At 46.9% G+C, this 19,655-nt stretch overlaps 1 protein-coding gene across 1 annotated transcript in view; it reads right to left on the reverse strand.

Moving 5' to 3' along the window:
• Positions 1-10,089, reverse strand: part of kif19 (kinesin family member 19) — a 232,545-nt gene extending 222,456 nt beyond the window's left edge. The window contains exons 1-2 of the mRNA XM_085963605.1: positions 9,397-10,089; positions 1,308-1,388 (exon numbers count right to left, since the gene is read on the reverse strand). Of these exons, the coding sequence (XP_085819731.1) occupies positions 1,308-1,388; positions 9,397-9,435 (120 nt within the window). The 5' untranslated portion in view covers positions 9,436-10,089. The remainder of the gene's footprint in view (positions 1-1,307; positions 1,389-9,396) is intronic.
• Positions 10,090-19,655: the final 9,566 nt, after the last annotated feature.

A 19,655-nucleotide genomic window follows, 5' to 3' on the forward strand; every position in this document is an offset into this window, starting at 1 on the left:
ACAAGAGACCACCTGCCCTCAAACCCGGCAAGAAATGAAATGACTCAGACGTACTTTGATTTACATTTCCTTTGATTTAAGACACTTGTTAAAGTGCATGGTTACTGATGGCAGACTCCATGGCCACCTGCAAATTGGAATTTCACTCTTTCAAGATTTGTTTGCAAAGTGATAGTTTACTTGAAAAGAAAAATTGAGATTGTACAGTAAATATCAACTTGCATCCGGACCTCCTGCATAAGCAGCCATCGATCTTTAATACAAATGGGAAGAGTAGTTGCACATAGCTGTAAAGACGGGAATAGTTTCCTGTGGTTTATTTGGAAAGTTATATTTTGCTCCTCGGTGTAGTTAAAATAAATCATATTGTACATGCGGGGGATATCTAATGGAGAAGTGCTGGGTTTCTATGAAGAATTATTGCAGAATTGCTTTCCTATAATTAATTGTAACCAGAGTTCTTTTGCCCCGTGTGACTTACTGAGTGATTTATGCGACTATTATTAATTGCACATGAGGTAAGGATTTTCCATGTAAGCCCAATTATTTATGTTGTCTGCGATTTTCTCTCTAATTTCAGCCACAGAGTCTCTCCACCTCTAGCCTTGTTCTCCCAAGTATTTTTTCTTGCATCTAATCTGGTCCAGTCATCTTGGAGTGTGAAGTTCGATCATTTATTTCCAATTTCCATTTTCTCCAATATTTCAGATTTTTCTGATCTCCCCCATTCAGCTCCAGAAAAGATACCAGCATCGTGTACATTGAAAATAATTGTAAAAATAACTTCTGAAATTCCTACTGTATTGTCTCCCTTCCCACTATCTCACCTCTCAGCTTTAAAAAGTCCCGCTTGCTCTTTAATACTTTGCCTACTTCAAATATATCCACGAAAAGTTTCTCTTTACTTCCTTTAATACCATTTACAATTTTTTGATTTTTCCAAGTTTCTCATTTGATTCCAATTCATTCAAAACCACATTCACTTCCTACCCAGGCGTGCCATTTTGCTTTAAAAATGCAGCCTAATTTGAGTTATTTTACTCTGGAAAAATAAACACAGCTCCACATATTTCAGTGGTTTGCAACCTATACCACTCCTTGTGATCATAAATCTTAATCTGAGCATCTCCCAGATCTTGACAGTTCTGCGTACAGCTATTCTAAAAAAAATGTTAAAAAGCACAATGTGAATTGATCTGCTCTGAGGATACTTCAGAATAACAACAGCTACCTCCTGACACCAGTTGTAAATTGCTGTAAAGTCCTTTGAAATCAAGCTGATGTAAAAGTATTCGGTAACATCTGACCTGCTCATCGACTTTGTGAGCAATGATCGTTGCTCCTTCCTCCACTTCTGTCTCATTGATGGGCCGAATCCGAAGGGCCACCTGTTCAAAGCAAAAGGAAAGTCTGTTGCTGAGGGTACAGAACAAAGACATTTAAGGAATCCCACCACTCTGTCCGTGCAAGATGATTTCACAAATAAGAGACAGACTAAAAACCTGAGTAGTATTATGGAGCCCAATGTGCTGGTGATGAAGACACCTTGGCTGGAACTGGACAACTTTATAAGTAGTTTAAATAACGCTCTATTTATTCCCCAGGACCAGCAGTAATGCATTTAGCATCAGTAATCTGAGCAATTAATCTGCTGGTACCTTATGTCCTTATTTCCCCCTTACCACCAGTATAGGTTTTATAATAAAAATCTACTCCTTGTTGAATGTGCCGTACCCACTAGAGCAGAGTGGGCATTTTCTTTGGGTGCCACCAGGAACAGGAATCGTGTATATTAATGAGAAGATAGATCAGTTTTAATTTTTTTGGCTGGACCCATTTGCTCCTTACCCACAGACATGGACAACACAGGAGTGGCTCTAACATGGTCTGAAACAGGTTCTGCCGCAGGTGAGCTGCATTTGTAATCCTCTCCAACAAGATTATATGTTAGCCCCTGGAGAGCCTGCAGTGTGATATTTTCTGTGGATGAGTGAATGCTATCATGGCAGCCTATTTCTTCTTGGAAGGTATCCCAGTGCTTTTGTATGGGAAGCCAACCAACAAAAAACTAGCTCAGCATACATACCAAGTCGAACAAACTCCCTGACTCAGGTAGCACTCTACATCTCTCAGGCTAGGACCAAGAGTCAAGAATCGCTTTAATTAAAGATATGGCATTGTGTATTTGGTCAAACTATGAGAATTTAAAATAAGCCCTGTTGAAGAGCTACACCACCGGAGATACATAAATGTCAGTACAACAGTACTGAAACTTTCTGTATCGTATTACATAAACTTTCTGTATTATATGTTTTTCATATGAAACAGATACACGAGATGGCTGTTAGTTTGAAGGGGAGGTGGCCCGCCTTTGTTAGTGAGACTGGCAGTTCAAGTTTGCTTGGCTCCTACTTCTGGTTTTTGAAATGATTATATATTTGTGATTGTTGGAACCATCAAACGAATGTCATGCCAGATGAAATTCCAATAGGCTTCTTTTCAGGCCATGGCTAGATAAATGACTCAGATTGCCAAAGGGCTGCTGTTCTCATCTTATCCAGCTGAATAGGAAAAATAATTAATACTCTGATTACCAGTCTGTTGAGAGAGAATCTGGTTGTTCTTCAAAAGAAACCTGTCTGCACTTCACAGAAAGCCAACATCATAGGGATAATTCTGGCAGGCTCTGCTGTTGGCGCAGAGTCTTGTAGGATGCCACTGCAGGTCAGAGATTGGACGATAGCACTGCAGTCTCGGTTCTTTGAACCGCGCTTGCTGCTAGCAAGGCTACCCACCAGTAGAAGAGCCTCACAATATTATCCCAACTGTTCCCCAAGGCATTCAGTTCCTGGCTTGTCTGCCAGTTTGCATATTGCAGTAAAGGGAGTGGCTTCACGGGTCTGAAGTGCCCATGGTACTTTCATCTCATACTCAGCTAAACTGTTCTGAAGCAGACCTTATTTTTGGGACAGTTTAATGTGTAAGTCAAGAACTGCACTGCAGTTTATTTGATGTATTCCTTTTCCTCTGAGTAATTGTAATTCCTATAAATGATTTGGACTACTAATTTTAGCCTTAATGAAAGATCTAGTAATGTGGGCCCTGAAATTTCATCGGCTGTGATCCTGGCAATTGTGCCGATGTTTTCCTCCAGGACTGACTCCCACCAGAGTTTGTGAGGGCAATTGGAGGGTCCAAACATGGACAAAAGAGCTGAATTCCAGAGGTGAGGTGAGAGTGACTACCCTCGACATCAAGGCAGCATTTGACTGAGTGTGGGACCAAGGAGACCCAGTAAAATTGAAGTCAATGGGGATCAGAGGGAAAACTCTCCACTGCCTGGAGTCATACCTAGCACAAAGGAAGATGGTTGTGGTTGTTGGAGGCCAATCATCTCAGCTCCAGGACATCGCTGCAGGAGTTCCTCAGGGCAATGTTCTTGGCCCAACCATCTTCAGCTGCTTCATCAATGACCTTCCCTCCATCATCAAGGTCAGAAGTGGGGATGTTCGCTCAGTTCCATTCACAACTCCTCAGATAATGAAGCAGTCCGTGCCCGCATGCAGCAAGACCTGGACAACATCCAGGCTTAGGCTGATAAGTGGCAAGTAACATTCACACCACGCAAGTGCCAGGCAATGACCATCTCCAACAAGATAAAGCCTAACCACCTCCCCTTGACATTCAATGGCATTACTATCATTGACTCCCCAACCATAAACAACCTGGGGGTCACCATTTACCAGAAACTTAACTGGATCAGCCGCCACATAAATATTGTGGCTATAAGAGCAGGTCAGAGGCTGGGTATTCTACGGCAAGTGACGCACCTCCTGACTCCCCAAAGCCTTTCCACCACCTACAAGGTACAAGTCAGGAGTGTGGTGGAATACTCTGCATTTGCCTGGATGAGTGCAGCTCCAACAACACTCAAGATGCTCACCACCATCCAGGACAAAGCAGCCCACTTGATTGGCACCCAATTCACCACCTTAAACATTTTTTAAATTCATTCATGGGATCTGGGCGTCGCTGGCAAGGCCAGCATTTATTGCCCATCCCTAGTTGCCCTTGGGAAGGTGGTAGTGAGCCTCCTTCTTGAACTGCTGCAGTCCGTGTGGTGATGGTACTCCCACAGTGCTGTTAGGTAGGGAGTTCCAGGATTTTGACTCAGCGACGATGAAGGATCGGCAATATACTTCTAAGTCAGATGGTGTGTGACTTGGAGGGGACCTTGGAGGTGGTGGTGTTCCCTTCCGCCTGTTGCCCTTGTCCTCCTAGGTGGAAGAGGTCGCGGGTTTGGGAGGTGCTGTCGAAGAAGCCTTGGTGAGTTGCTGCAGTGCATCTTGTAGATGGTACTCACTGCAGCCACGGTACGCCAGTGGTGGAGGGAGTGAATATTTAAGGTGATGGATGGGGTGCCAATCAAGCGGGCTGTTTTGTCCTGGGTGGTGTCGAGCTTCTTGAGTGTTGTTGGAGCTGCACTCATCCAGGCAAGTGGAGGCTATTCCATCACACTCCTTACTTGTGCCTTGTAGATGGTGGAAAGGCTTTGGGGAGTCAGGAGGCGAGACACTTGCCGCAGAATACCTAGCCTCTGACCTGCTCTTGTTGCCACAGTATTTATGTGGCAGGTCCAGTTAAGTTTCTGGTTAATGGTGATCCCCATGATGTTGATGGTGGGGGATTCGACGATGGTAATGCCATTGAATGTCAAGGGAAGGTGGTTAGACTCTCGCTTGTTGGAGATAGTCATTGCCTGGCACTTCTGTGGCGCAAATGTTACCTGCCACTTATCAGCCTAAACCTGAACGTTGTCCAGGTCTTGTTGCATGCGGGCATGGACTGCTTCATTATCTGAGGAGTTGTGAATGGCACTGAATGCTGTGCAGTCATCAGCGAACATCCCCATTTCTGACCTTATGTTGGAGGGAAGGTCATTGATGAAACAGCTGAAGATGGTTGGGCCTAGGACACTTCCCTGAAGAACTCCTGCAGCGATGTCCTGGGGCTGTGATGATTGACCTTCAACCACCACAACCATCTTCCTTTGTGCTAGGTATGACTCCAGCCAGTGGAGCGTTTTCCCCCTGATTCCCATTGACTTCAGTTTTACTTGGGCTCCTTGATGCCAAACTCGGTCAAATGCTGCCTTGATGTCAAGGGCAGTTACCCTCACCTCACCTCTGGAATTCTGCTCCTTTGTCCATGTTTGGACCAAGGTGTAATGAGGTCAGGAGCTGAATGGTCTTGGCGGAACCAAAACTGGGCATCAGTGAGCAGGTTTTTGGTGAGTAAGTGCCGCTTGATAGCACTGTCAATGACACCTTCCATCACTTTGCTGATGATTGAGAGTAGACTGATGGGGTAATAATTGGCCGGGTTGGATTTGTCCTGCTTTTTGTGGACAGGACATACCTGGGCAGTTTTCCACATTGTCAGATAGATGCCAGTGTTGTAGCTGTACTGGAACAGCTTGGCTAGAGGCGTGGCTAGTTCTGGAGCACAAGTCTTCAGCACAATAGCCCGGATCTTGTCGGAACCCATAGCCTTTGCTGTATCCAGTGCGCTCAGCCGTTTCTTGATATCACTTGGAGTGAATTGAATTGGCTGAAGACTGGTTTCTGTGATGGTGGGGACCTCGGGAGTAGGCTGATATGGATCATCCACTCGGCACTTCTGGCTGAAGTTGGTTGCAAACGCTTCAGCCTTGTCTTTTGCACTCACGTGCTGGGCTCCACCATCATTGAGGATGGGGATATTCTTGGAGCCTCCTCCTCCCGTTAGTTGTTTAATGGTCTACCACCATTCACAACTGGATGTGGCAGGACTGCAGAGCTTTATTCTGATCCGTTGATTGTGGGATCGCTTAGCCCTGTCTATAGAATGCTGCTTCCGCTTTTTAGCAGGCATGTAGTCCTGTTTCCCCAGGTTGGCACCTCATTTTTAGCTACGCCTGGTGCTGCTCCTGGTGTGCTCTTCTACACTCCTTGTTGAATCAGGGTTGGCCCCTTGGCTTGGTGGTAATGGTAGAGTGAGGGATATGCCGGGCCATGAGGTTACAGATTGTGGTGGAATACAATTCTGCTGCTGCTGATGGCCCACAGTGCCTCATGGATGCCCAGTTTTGAGCTGCTAGATCTGTTCTGAATCTATCCCATTTAGCACGGTGGTAGTGCCACACAACACGATGGAGGGTGTTCTCAGTGTGAAGATGGGACTTCGTCTCCACAATAAGTGTGCGGTGGTCACTGCTGCCAATGCTGTCATGGACAGATGCATCTGTGACAGGTAGATTGGTGAGGACGAGGTCAAGTAGGTTTTTCCCTCGTGTTGGTTCACTCACCACCTGTCGCAGGCCCAGACTGGCAGCTATGTCCTTCAGGACTCAGCCAGCTCGGTCAGTAGTGGTGCTACCGAGCCACTCTTGGTGATGGACATTGAAGTCCCCTACCCAGAGTACATTCTGTGCCCTTGCTACTCTCAGTGCTTCTTCCAAGTAGTGTTCAACATGGAGGAGTACTGATTCATCAGCTGAGGGAGGGTGGTAGGTGGTAATCAGCAAGAGATTTCCTTGCCCATGCTTGACCTGAAGCCATGAGACTTCATGGGGTCCAGAGTCAATGTTGACGACTCCCAGGGCCACTCCTTCCCGACTGTATACCACGGTGCCACCACCTCTGGTGGGTCTGTCCTGCTGGTGGGACAGGACATACCCAGGGATGGTGATGGATGATTTTGGGGCATTGGCTGAAAGGTATGATTCTGTGAGTATGACTAGGTCAGGCTGTTGCTTGACTAGTCTGTGGGACAGCTCTCCCAATTTTGGCACAAGTCCCCAGATGTTGGTGAGGAGGACTTTGCAGGGTCGACTGGGCTGGGTGTATCGTTGCTGTATCCGTGTTACACCCTCCATCACCGGCACAACGTGGCTGCAGTGTGTACCATCTACAAGATGAACTGCAGCAACTCGCCAAGACTTCTTCGACGCCACCTCCCAAACCCTCGACCTCTACCATCTAAAATGGACAAGGGCAGTAGGCACATGAGAACAATACCACCTCCAAGTACCCCTCCAAGTCACACATCATCCTGAATTGGAAATATATTGCCATTCCTTCATCGTCGCTGAGTCAAAATCCTGGAACTCCCTTCCTAACAACATTGTGGGAGTACCTTCACTACACAGACTGCAACGGTTCAAGAAGGTGGCTCACCACCACTTCCTCAAGGGCAATTAAGGATGGGGAATAAATGCTGGCCTTGCCAGCAACACCCATATCCCGTGAATGAATTAAAAAATAGGGGCATAGAGCACAAAGTTAAAGAAGCAAAGAGGAATTCATGCAAAACATTTGTTAGGCCACAGTTATACTGGGAGCAATTTGGGTGCCCCATTATAGGGCAGGACATTAAATCCATAGAGAGCACATGGCATAGATTCACCAGGATGATACCACAGATGGGAAACTATACGAGGAGAGATTTCAGATACTGGGAATATTTCTACTGGAGCAGAGAAGGCTAAGAGGAGACTTAATTGAGGCTTTTCAAATTATGAAGAGTTTTGATAGATTGAATAGGGAATGCTTTACAGAGTAACAGTTTCAGGAAGGAGAAGACCGTTGGTCCATTTAGCCCCCACCCCCCCATCCACAATATTCCCTTGCCGCATTTCTAATAACCCTGAATCCCATTTGCTGACAAGAACCTATCTAGTACCTTCTTGAAACCCATTAAGCCTTCTCTGGTGTTGTCGTTGTCATTGAAGTTTCTCATTCCATCGCCTGTGCTGTTAATCTGTTCCACATGTTTACCACCCTTGTAGTAAAAAGGTCCCTCCTGCATTTTCTAGTTTGTTTTGTTGTCCTTAATTTGTAAATATGACCCTTTATGCTCAAATCCTTTACATCGCCGAAAAGTTTACTTGGATCCAATTTGCTCAATCCTTTCACAATTTTAAACACTTCTATCATAAGAGCAGTTAATTTCGGCCAGGGCAGCAGTACAATGCCGTCAGCGCTCAGGGGTTCCAGAGGTACAGGACTAGGCCATTCAGCCCCTCCAGCCTGTTCTGCCATTTCATTAGATCATGGCTGATCTGTACCTCAGTTCCATTTACCTACCTTTGCTCCATACCCCTTGGTAACCTTACCCAACAAAAATCTATCAATCTCAGTCTTGAAAATTGCAATTGGTCCTTTTCTGGGAGCGAGCTCCAGATTTCCACTACCACATGTGTGAAAAAATGCTCACTGATTTCACCCGTAAAAGGCCACGGCGCTAATTTTAAGATTATGCCCTCTTGTTCTGGATTCCCCCACCAGAGGAAATATCTTATCAGCTCCCTTTTATCATTTTAAATGACTCGATTAGATCACCCCTCAACCGTCTAAGCTTAAAGAAATAAAAGCCAAGTTAATGCAATCGGTCTTCATAATTTAACCCTTTAAGAGAAGGGAAAAAAGTTAGTCAGGGTTCCTGTTCACTGTCCAGTGAGTCTTGCTGGCAAGTGTACATGTTGGGTGAGAACAAGATTGGATAAGGCTGCAATTGGATTCGGCTAGGCTCCTGTAAAAAGAACGAGGCCGACCTCAAAATCAGCATCTTTAGAAAAGAAATGGAGCAAAAGGGGAAACAGGGGAAAAAGTTAAGGGTTATCGTTGTGCTGAACTTTAAACAATGGCTCGGAACAAGATTACACTTTACAGTTGTTCAAGTTAATTCCCATTGTGAAAATACAGACTCGGTTCTATTTTCAATAGCCCTGCATTTAGATACAAGAATTTTTGGCTTGCAATCCAAAAGCTCCTAATATCAGTGCCCCCTTTTAGACAAATACAGCTGGAATCATTTCATGCATACAGAAGCTGTTGCAGTTTTTCTAACTTTAAATGTGGACGGCTATGGAATATGAACTAAAATATTTGAGTACTTTAATCTAATCTGGTACCAACAGGAAACTTATGTCACAACTCCAGCCAAACAAGGTTTTACAGATTTACCTTTTTGTGGTGTTAACGTTGAACCGAATTAAAATTGAACCAACAAGCAATATTTTAAAGAAACACCTGCATGTAAATCCCATGAAACTGAAGTGTTTATGCAGCATTCGGCACACTTTAGGGCAAGATGCAGATATGCTATTGTACTTTCAAAGCCTTCTGCTATATCCTGCAGAACTGCTGTGCAATAGTGTCAATGTTTTTAAATGTAAATGCCGAAAACGAAATCTAAGTTATACAATAGGTGTACACAGTTTACAATTTATTTCCTTATGGCGCGGATGTTTAAACGTCAGTTTTGTTGAGTGAATAGTGTTTTGTGTTAAAACAGGCTATTCACTTTCCAAAAATATAATTTTTGGGGGAGGGTGGGAACTAGAAAGGAACTTACAGTCAGTTGTTGGTCTTTGGATTCCCCTCCGTCCTTCATGATTCTTGGCAGTGGGTCGGATTGTACAGTACCTGCGGCATGGCGCTGGGTCCCAGAGACAGAGTCAAGATCACAAGCTGTCCCTTTAAGCTTCACCTTCTCGCACTGCCCTCAGCACACAAGAGAATTCACATCCACAACTTTATCATAAACTACAAAAATAGCGATTGTCTGATTCGGACTAATAGGCAATCTTGTTGTAGCTTTCTTTTTTTTAAAACAATTTTTAAAAAAAAAGATATTTCTTCATCTTCCTTTGGAGGCGGTTCTCTTGTGGTTGTTTTGCCCTCTTTAAGTTTTGTGTTAAGCTTCCCGATTGGAAGCGGATGCTATTTTCCCAGCCGCTGGACCAGCTAGGTGCGTTCTTTCTGCCGCTCCTTTGCCTGTGTGTGAATCTGATCTGTATCCTGGAGCTTTCCCGAAAGACTTTCAAGCTGGATTCTGTGCACAAGAAACCCGAGCTGACACATAATCGGCCAGGGACCTGCTCGCAGAGGCCGCCTGCCGGCCACTCGCCGCCTGAGCACCCGGGTCCCTCTGAGCACACAATCCTCAGCCTCACCCCTCACCAGTCAACACCAGGACACATTTCCTGCACTGAATGTGGAATAAAAATACATGACCGTCAGTCAGCTCTTTGTTAGTGAAAGTAGACATTATCCACAAACTTCAGCCACAGGTTCTGCTGTACATTCAGAATGAAAATCTGCTTTCCAGGAGTAATTTAAGAATGGGGTTGCTGCTGTTTTAAACTCCGCTGCCATCGGTTATGTGGATTAGCGGATAATAAATTAAATACAGTTGTTTCGGTCAATTCTGCAATTTTTTTTTGCTAACATACCCAGTAAAGCGCCTGGAACGATTTTACAGCTTCCAACCTAATGTCAACCTGTTGCTAGGGGTGGGCTAGTTCTTCAGATTTGGGTTAGACAGAACCGATTGGGATCAGTGAACGTAAACAATACATAATTCATGCTTACTTAATAGGAACCTTCTTATAAATAGAATGCGGTGTTTGCCACATACTTACCCAATTAGCAGGTGTTTGCAACAATAGATACCCAGGGAGTTGCAAGGTTGTAATTCAATCAAGTAGTTCTAATAATGTTATATGCAGCAAGATGAAAGCTTTAGCGGTGATCAGTGTCATCAGAACCCCTTGACTGAGTTATACCTTGCATTATGCAGTTACAACTGATTGAAAACCGGAATGAACTCATTTTAGCTATAATAGAAATTGAATTTGTACTTGGGTTCAAATCCAATCCAGAGTCGGCTGCCCGTGTCCTAACTCGCACCAAGTCCCATTCACCCATCACCCCTGTGCTCGCCAACCTACATTGCTTTCAAATCCCTCAGTGGCCTCGCCCCTCCCTATCTCTGTAATCTCCTCCAGCCCCACAGCCCCCCGAAATATCTGCGCTCCTCAAATTCTGCCCTCTTGAGCATCCCTGATTATAATCGCTCCACCATTGGTGGCCGTGCCTTCTGTTGCCTAGGCCCTAAGCTCTCGCACTCCCTCCTTAAACCTCTCCGCCTCTCTTTCCTCCTTTAAGACGCTCCTTAAAACCTACCTCTTTGACCAAGCATTTGGTCACCTGCCCTAATTTTTCCTTATATGGCTTGGTGCCAATTTGTTTTTGTCCTCTAATACTCCTGTGAAGTGCCTTGGGATGTTTTACTATGTTAAAGGTGCTATATAAATACAAGTTGTTGTTGTCCCAGGAATGTTTCCTTCCTTTGATGGCTGTTAAGGTAATAAATGAACTGAGTTTGCGGAGTCTTGATTTAGTTAATAGGTGAAAGTCCACTGCACAAAACTGTGGACAATGTGACAATCTCAGTCAGAGATGTTAACAACAACTTGCATTTCTATAACCCCTTTAGTGTAGCCATGTCAGCAGTGGCCTAGTTGGCAGCACCCTCACCTCTGAGTCAGAAGGTTGTGGGTTCAAGTCCCACTCCAGAGACTTGAGCACCTAAAGCTAGGCTGACACTCCAGTGCAATGCTGAGGGAGGGCTGCACTGTCGGAGGTGCCATCTTTCGGATGAGACGTTAAACCGAGGCCCCGTCTGCTCTCTCAGGTGGACGTAAAAGATCCCATGGCACTATTTCGAAGAAGAGCAGCGGAGTTATCCCCGCTGTCCTGGCCAATATTTATCCTTCAACCAACATAACAAAAACAGCTCGTTTGGTCATTATCACTTTGCTGCTTGTGGGAGCTTGCTGTGTGCAAATTAGCTGCCGTGTTTCCAACATTACAACAGTGACCACACTTTAAAAGTACTTCATTGGCTGTGGAGCACTTTGGGACATCCTGAGGTCATGAAAGGCGCTATATAAATGCAAGTCTTTCTTCCTTTAGTAAATATCCCAAGGAGCTTCACTAAGATGGAAGTAGATGCTCAGTAAGAAGAAAGAACTTGCATTTATATAGTGGCTTTCATGACCACGGGATGTCCCAGAACGCTTGTAATGTAGGGAAATGCAGCAGCCAATTTGTGTAGAGCAAGGTCCCACAAACAGCAATGAGATAATGACCAGATAATCTGTTTTAGTTATGTTGGTTGAGGGATAAATATTGGCCAGGAATCTGGGAGAACTCCTCTGCTTATCTTTGAATAGTGCCATAGGATCTTTTATGTCCATCTGAGAGGGCAGTCAGGATCTTGGTTTAACATCTCATTAGAAAGACAGCACCTCTGACAGTGTAGCACTCACTCAGTACTACACTGACGTGTCAGCCTGGAATATGAGAAAAATAATCAGGGGAGGTGACTGAGGGGATGATTTGAGGAGGCTTTTGAAGTGGGGGAGAGAAGTAGCAAGGCAGAGGGGTTTCAGAAGAGAGACTGTAGGGCCCAGTTAGCTGAAGACTCTGCCATCAGTGGAGGGAGAGGGTAGTTCAGAGTTAAAAGAATAGCAAGTACACTTTGACACATAGGGCTGGAGGAGGTTGCAGAGATAGGGCAGGCAAGGTCATGAAGAGTTTTTAATGCAATACTTAGGGGAACAGGGAGCCAGTGGAAGTTGGCAAGGACAGAATTGCTAAGAGTGCAGGATAGGATGTGGGTAGTGGAGTTTTGACCAAGTTGGAGTTGATAAAAGCTGGAATATAAAAGGTAAGTGAGGAGACCATTGGAGAAGGCAAGCCTGGGGTAACAGAGATGTGGATGAAGGTTTCAGTGGTGGTGGAAGTAAATTATGTTATGGAGGTGGAAATACGTTTGCTTGGTGATGGATAGTATATTCGCTTTGAAGCTTAGCTCAGGATCGAACTGAATGCTGAGGTTGTGTGACATCAGATTCAAACAAATTGAGCACCCACGAGTTGGGGGCTAGGATATAAAGTGTTTGTGATGACCCAAACAGTATGGCTTTAGTTTTGCTGAAGTTAATTTAGATTAAATTCTGGCTTATCCAGAACTTGATGTCTGACAAGCAGTCAGATACCACAGTGGTGGTTGTGGCATCCATGGTGGAGGTGCATACATCAGCAAACCCATGGAGGCTACAGATAATGCCACCAGTGGGCAGAGCACAGACAAGGAATAAGAGGGGACCCAGGATGTAACCTCGGGACAGTCCTGAGGTGCTAGTATAGGGGTGGTTAAAAAAAAGTACATTGCAGTAGAGGTGTTGGGACAGTTAGGAATGGGACAAAGTGACAGCAATGCCACCAGAGGTGGATCATATGGGGTGAGACAATGGAGGAGAGTGCAGAGGTCAACTGTATTGAACGTTGCAGAGAGATTGAGAAAGACCAGGAAGAGTATTGCACCACAGCCATGGAGATGATGTTGTTGGTGACTTTGACCTGTGTGGTCTTGATAATGCAGGTAGAGTGAAAACAGGAAAGGAGGGATATGTATAGAGAATGATGGGAGATGTGTACAGAGCTGGGTAGTGATGATACACTTAGAGAGGACAAAGTTTAAGGATGGCTGGGGTGGGAAATGGAAAAGAAATCATACTGATACGGTAAGATGTTCTCTGAGGTATGGATTAAGTTACATTGTTTGCTGAAAGGAAAGAGAGCTTCACATCCAGCCAACACTTGCATTGTACTGAATGAGTGATTGATGCTGGCATTACTGGATGCCAAAAGTGGCAAAAAATAGATCAGTGATTTTTGTAAGCCAAAAATTCACCAAATAAAAAATTATAAAATATTATTTGAAGTTATACTTTTAGCAACATTTAAAGGATGGCACAGGCACATTTGTTGGTGTATCAATGTATCATGCCTCAGGTGTGGTGCAGTATGGATTTACACTTAAAGTTCCAATCTATTCTGCTAGGAGGAGACAGATAATATTGGGCTAGAAATTGGGCACCTTAGCGCCTCCCGTTATTGCCTCCGGGGGGGGCGATAACAGGGCGTTAGTCACTTACCGACTAGGCGTAGTGAGAAGATCAACTCCCACTATATTCGGCGGGAGGTTTGCGGCGGCGGTATGATGATGCGCCCCGATCTCCTTCGCCCGGAGATTGTGACGTCATCGCCGTGTGCATCGCCCTGGACCCGAACTTCGGTTCTGCCCCCTGCAGCATCGCCGGGCGATGACACCGGCTGCTACAGGAGGCGTTCATCGGGAGGCCGGGTGCTTCGGGGGCAGTACTTAAAGGCGTGGTGGCCGAGATAAGTGGAAAAAATTCTCAAATGCGCTTTTTTTTTCATTTTTCTTCGGCAGCGATTGATCAGCCCGGCTCTCTGTTGTAGTGCATCGGGCTGATCGGGCCGGATCGCGGCTGCTGTCGGGGACCAGGTAAGTTTTTTCCTTGCAGAGCCTGTAGCGATGGCCCTTCCCTTTAAGGGAGGGAAGGAGCCTTCCAACGCGGCACTAATCTTGCTCCAGCCACTGGCCCAGTGTGCAGCGCTGCACACCTACCGCCCGCCTGCTGCGCTTGTAGGGGGTTTTGGTTTGGGGTTTGTGTCTGGCCAGTCAGGCATATCTGAGCTGCTCCAGCCCCGTGCGGTTCGAATCGCTTCCCCTCTGGTTCTGACCACCGGACTTATTACGAGCAGCGATATAAACAAAACGAGACCAGTGGTTTGGTGCAAAGAAAACCAATGTTTATTAAAATAGAGAAAAATAAACACTATACAGAGGAAATCACTATGTATGTAACACAATTACACTTAGCAGGGGAGGATAAATGGACACTTCGAGGAAAAATGACTAAAATGACAATTTTAGCAATCCCCTTAACTCCCACCCTTTACACCTATCTAACTTGTCTTGTGATGGGCCAGAAAGTTTATGCTCACCAGTCTCGGATGTTAGAACGCCTGCTCCGTGCCCCGTTGCCTACCGATGTCTTTAGGGTTTTCACCGCCCAGAGCAGAGATACCCCAGTGATTTAAAATGTAACTGCGGGTATCCTGCTTTCCTTGGATGGGCTCTTCATCGTCGATCTTCTTGATGGTAAGGCAGGGCACCGGAGTCCAGGCGAGAGAGAGAGAGAGAGAGATGGCTTCCCGAGGGGCTAGTTATACCCCTTTCTGGGAGCCCGTATCACTCGCCAGATCAGCCTGTTTCTTTGTCTGACCTGGACGTGTTGAAGATGATACAAAGGAAAACGATCTGGGCCCATCGACCTGGATGGCCGGTTAATTGGTCTTTAAACGTCCCATAAGTGTTTTCCTTTGTGTAACTGGTCTTGTGATGGGGCCATTCCAGCTTTAATGCCCCGTTGATCGTTTCCAAACAGTGTTGAAGTCAGCCAACGAAGGTCTGAATGCAGCTATTACCCGTTGATTATCTGTGCAAACGGCCTTGATGGGTTTTAATCAGAGGCCCGAATGCCACTGTTTGCTTCTCATACATAAATGCAGAAGGCCTGTCTGCCTTCTAATTTCTGGAGCATTCCTTCTTTGTCAGTCCAAACCTGAACTTTGCAGGCCTTGGCGATGAGGTTGACCGTAGCCATCTTGTTGGGCCCTGGAGCCCTGGATTTTAAACTCAGTCCAGCCAGGGTTTCTCCAATAAGCCAGAAGTAAATCTTCAGGGGAGACATGAAATTTGCGAATCCTTTCAGTCCCCCCTAGGATACTGAAACTTGCTTGAAGTGTTCAATCAAGGTGAGCAAATTTATCTATCCATGATCCCTCGACACATACATTCCCCTTAACTTAGAGAAAACTACAGTGCATGACAGGCATCTATCGATAGAAACAAATTACTATCTGTTACAATAATCCAAGCACGGAGGGGGTCCAACACCCCTGCACAACTCGGGACATCATAGAACTTCATTTCAACACACAACCTTTAATAAAAATAAACATCAGGCCAAAAAAAACCATATTTATTAAAAATAACAAGCAAAAGCAAAACGAGCTTTATTAAAATAACAAACAGATCTGCCATCATTCGGCAGTGATATTACACAAAGCTCACACAGGCGTTTCTTCTTCCACCCGGGCATACTGGTCCTTCCACAACCCTTTTGCTTTAAATTCTACCCCGGGACCCTTTCTCCTACACTGGACACAAACCAGGTAGAGGATGATACCTAACTGACGGACTACTAAAATGTGAGACGCCTTTTGAATCCAGGAGGGGACCTCTATACTCTCAAAAATGTCCCACCAGGGCGGGGTCATGATATCTAAAATGTCGGCCCCTATCTGTACAGTCTTCTGTTCCAAAGTGTAGAAGTGCTTTTGCAATACCAGGACGGCTTTTAATAATTTGGTAAGGTGCTCTGGGAGAGGGGGGAATCGGGTAACCGAAATGGGTGACATATTTCTGAAGGTGAGTGAAATTCTCCTCCACAGTGAGGTGAACAGTGGATGGTTCAGGAATGGGGACAATTCGTACCTGTGCCACTTGAACTTCTGCCTCGGGTTTGAAGCAGAAACTGCTGTCACTCACCGCGCACCAGCTGTGCTGTCCGTGCTGGTAGTGAGACGCCCCTGTGGTAACGCAATATGTCCCAACTCCTATATATGCTACCTGTGGGGGAACATGGCCTTGTGCCATGGCTTCCATGGTACAATTTATAGGTTTTGCGTCAGCAGCTCTGAACCCGCATTGTGGTTTTGAATAGACATTCAAGTGCTGGGGACACAGGATGATGTGTGCTCCCTGGCTACGGCACCCCGAGAGGTCAATACCCATCATAGCGTGCTCCCACTTTATGACATAGGGCGGGACCGCTGCAAAACGAATGTGTGCACCCCCTTGAATGATTCCAATGTTCACCCTGTATACCGGTGCGAGTCGGGTCATCCCGCCCATGACCGGCATTCTTATAACTATCCCCATGACGGTGTGGTTGGACCGCCCACAGTCCACCGGGACTGGGTAGGCCTCAGAAGCTAACCGGAGCTGGCATGGGCTTAATGCATTCTCAAAAGGGTGGAGGGCTGTGAGGTGTTTGTTACTGATCCAGGAGGGGACTAAACCTTGCTTTAAATCCTCCAGATTGCTGCGGCCCTCGCCCAGCAACCATGCTCCGTACAGCACGCACACCTCGTTTTGCGCAGCCTGGTCAGTAGCGTTTCTGTCCTCCCTGATGAGAGCATTTACTGTCTTTGCATGTTTTTCCAGCTCCGCGATGATCTCCTTCAAATGGAGTCATGGCCTGGTCTTCATGCAACTGAGAACCTACCACCTTATTCTCATCAGTTAAAATACCCTTTAATTGTGTCTTTAGACCATTAATCTGGGTCTGCAACTTGATGTCGTCTAAACTGTTGATGGCCGAGGATCCCGTGTTAAAACCAGTTAAAACGTCATTAAAAACACCCCTTCTTTGCCTCCCAACCCCGTCCCAAACCTTGTGGTGAGTATACAATGCGGTCTTATTGACCTCCGAAAAGTCAAATTCACGGAATTTTCGAAACATGTCAGTTAACAGGGCTTGATACAATTTGGCAGTCTCTACGGGGCACCACGTGGGTAAGTGTACCTCAGTGAGATTTAAAATCACCGAGGCCACCGCGTAATGCACCCCTTGACACAGCACCTGGTCTGTGGGTATTAGTACCAGGCCGTTCCCTGGTCCCTTGGTGGTGGCGGGGCATCCCTCTGCTACTGTCCATGACGTCGGGGTCGTGGGCAGGGGCCGTCGGGGGCGGTCACTAGTTCAGTGGCATTAACCGAGATTGGGGAGTATGGGATCGCGTATGCATCCAGGCGGTACTCCCAGTCCATCCCCCTCCCGTTATTTTGCCACTGGCTGTGGAAAATGATGGAAACGCCTGTGGGGCAGACTTTCTCTGATCCCCACATACAGACGTAGATCCCCTGATCCGGTTCCCACCATTTATCCCAGCACACACTTAACCCTCCCTGGGTCCCTGTAATGGTCCTGTGTCATTCCCTAACCTTTCCCACTCTACCCTGGGGTTCCCCATGTCTTTGCTTAACTTTCTGAGCCACCACCACCTATCCAGGGGAATGTTCCCTTTACAGGCCAAACATATTCTTTTGCCCACAGTGACGCTAATCCTTGGGGTGACGATTCGTATCCTCGGGCACTGGAGGGAGGCCTCCCCATACGTGAAGCCGGTCTCGCTAGAATACTGGGTTGAATTGGATCCCAGCCATCCCGGCCAGCTCCCCTCGTGGACATACGAGGTGATTTCATCCGCCTCCCGTAGACCACTTCCATCGTGTGCTAGGGGCGCTCTCTTCCCCGAGCATCCGAAGATATGAGGGGCCTCGACATCGTCCCTTCTCGTGAGGCTCAGCCCGAACAGGGCGAGCAGGATTATTCCTCTGTACATTTCGAAAATTCTGAAAAAGACATAAAAGCATCTAGCCAGGTTCCCTGGAGGCTCCCTGGCTCGGGGGGAGTGTGATCGGGTCCCGCGACCTCAGCTCACGTAGACAACACTCTGGAACGGTTCCATACTTAAAACTAATACACTACCGGTTCCTTGCCTAGAATTAAATTAAAAACACCCTAACTTAATCCTCTATACACATTACTTAAAATTATACTACCTAAACTATATACATCCGCCGCCCGTCTCCAGGCGGCCAGCCTAATCCCTGTTTGGGCTGCTGCAGGCTGCTCCCTGCGGCGTGGCTGCACTGATCTCCACTCCTGGTCCCTCGCAGCTTATGGCTGCTGGCTGGGGACCTCTGTCTTTCGGCTTCTCCCTGACACGGGAGACCGCCCCTTTTAACTGAAGAGCCGGTGACCATACCTTTCTGGGCTGGGGTGGCCGAGGAGACCTCCTAGGGAGTGCTACTGGTGGGGCTACCCTGGCGAGCGGACACTTGGCTCGGGTCACAGTACTCGCTGGCTGGGAGCTATCTCCCTCGGGTCCCTCCCTTCCCAAACCCGAACTGGGGATGGGCAATCCCTCGCCACCGGCTGCCGGTGGCCGAGGGTCTTCCCCTCCAGGTTCAAAACCTGGTTCGGGCTCGGGGCCATCTAATTTGGGCTCCTTCTCCTCAGAATCCCATAAGAGAGGGGGAGTGGTCTGGACAAAGTGCTGGGGAACTTCTCCCTTGACGCACGCGACTGCGCCTGCGTGTGCAGCCTGCGTGCGCGTACCCGCTGCGGGCTGAGGATTTCTAATCTCGGGTTGAATCCCAGCTGCCTGCTTCCCTGCCTCCGGCTTAAACAACTTACACTGGTCATGAACCATTTTTAAAACCCTTAGCTGACCCTCTAAACTGCCAGCCCTCGCTGTTAACCTAGTGTTCTCCTCCCTTAAAGCCTGCTCAACTAACTTAGCCTCCGCAACCTGGCACCGCAGGTATTCCTCCATTTTACAGGAGGTCTCTTCCTGTGCGTGTCTTTCTGGGGGACACAGGTCAACAGGCTGCGCTGGCTCTAGTCATTGCTGTGGGTTGTATGGGGCTGGTGGGATTACAACACCGGTGGTGGCTGCTATTTTCCCCTGGTTGGTCAGAAAGAAAGATCGTATCGACTCCAAGAGTGGCTCGATCGCAGCGGGAGGGATACCTGGCTCTGCCTTTTGGGCTGGGGCTGATGAATTCTTTCCCTTATTCTCCTTCCAGGGATTCTTACAATCCTTGTGCCAGTGGCCGTCCTTCCCGCACCCGTAACAGTTTAACTTAGTCTGGGAGGGACGGTTCCCCTCCTGGTGCCACTCTTTCTTACTCTGGCTCCCAGGTTTAACCTCATGGACTTTTCCCTTGGGTTGGGGCGTCTCGATACCCCTCATATTTTTAAATGCTATAGTGAGCTGGCGGATCACCGTTTCCTCGGTGGTCTGGGGGCTACTAGG

This window comes from Somniosus microcephalus, chromosome 21 (genome assembly GCF_052327205.1).
Source record: "Somniosus microcephalus isolate GS21.2 chromosome 21, FLI_Smic_1.0, whole genome shotgun sequence".
Classification (NCBI taxonomy): domain Eukaryota; kingdom Metazoa; phylum Chordata; class Chondrichthyes; order Squaliformes; family Somniosidae; genus Somniosus; species Somniosus microcephalus.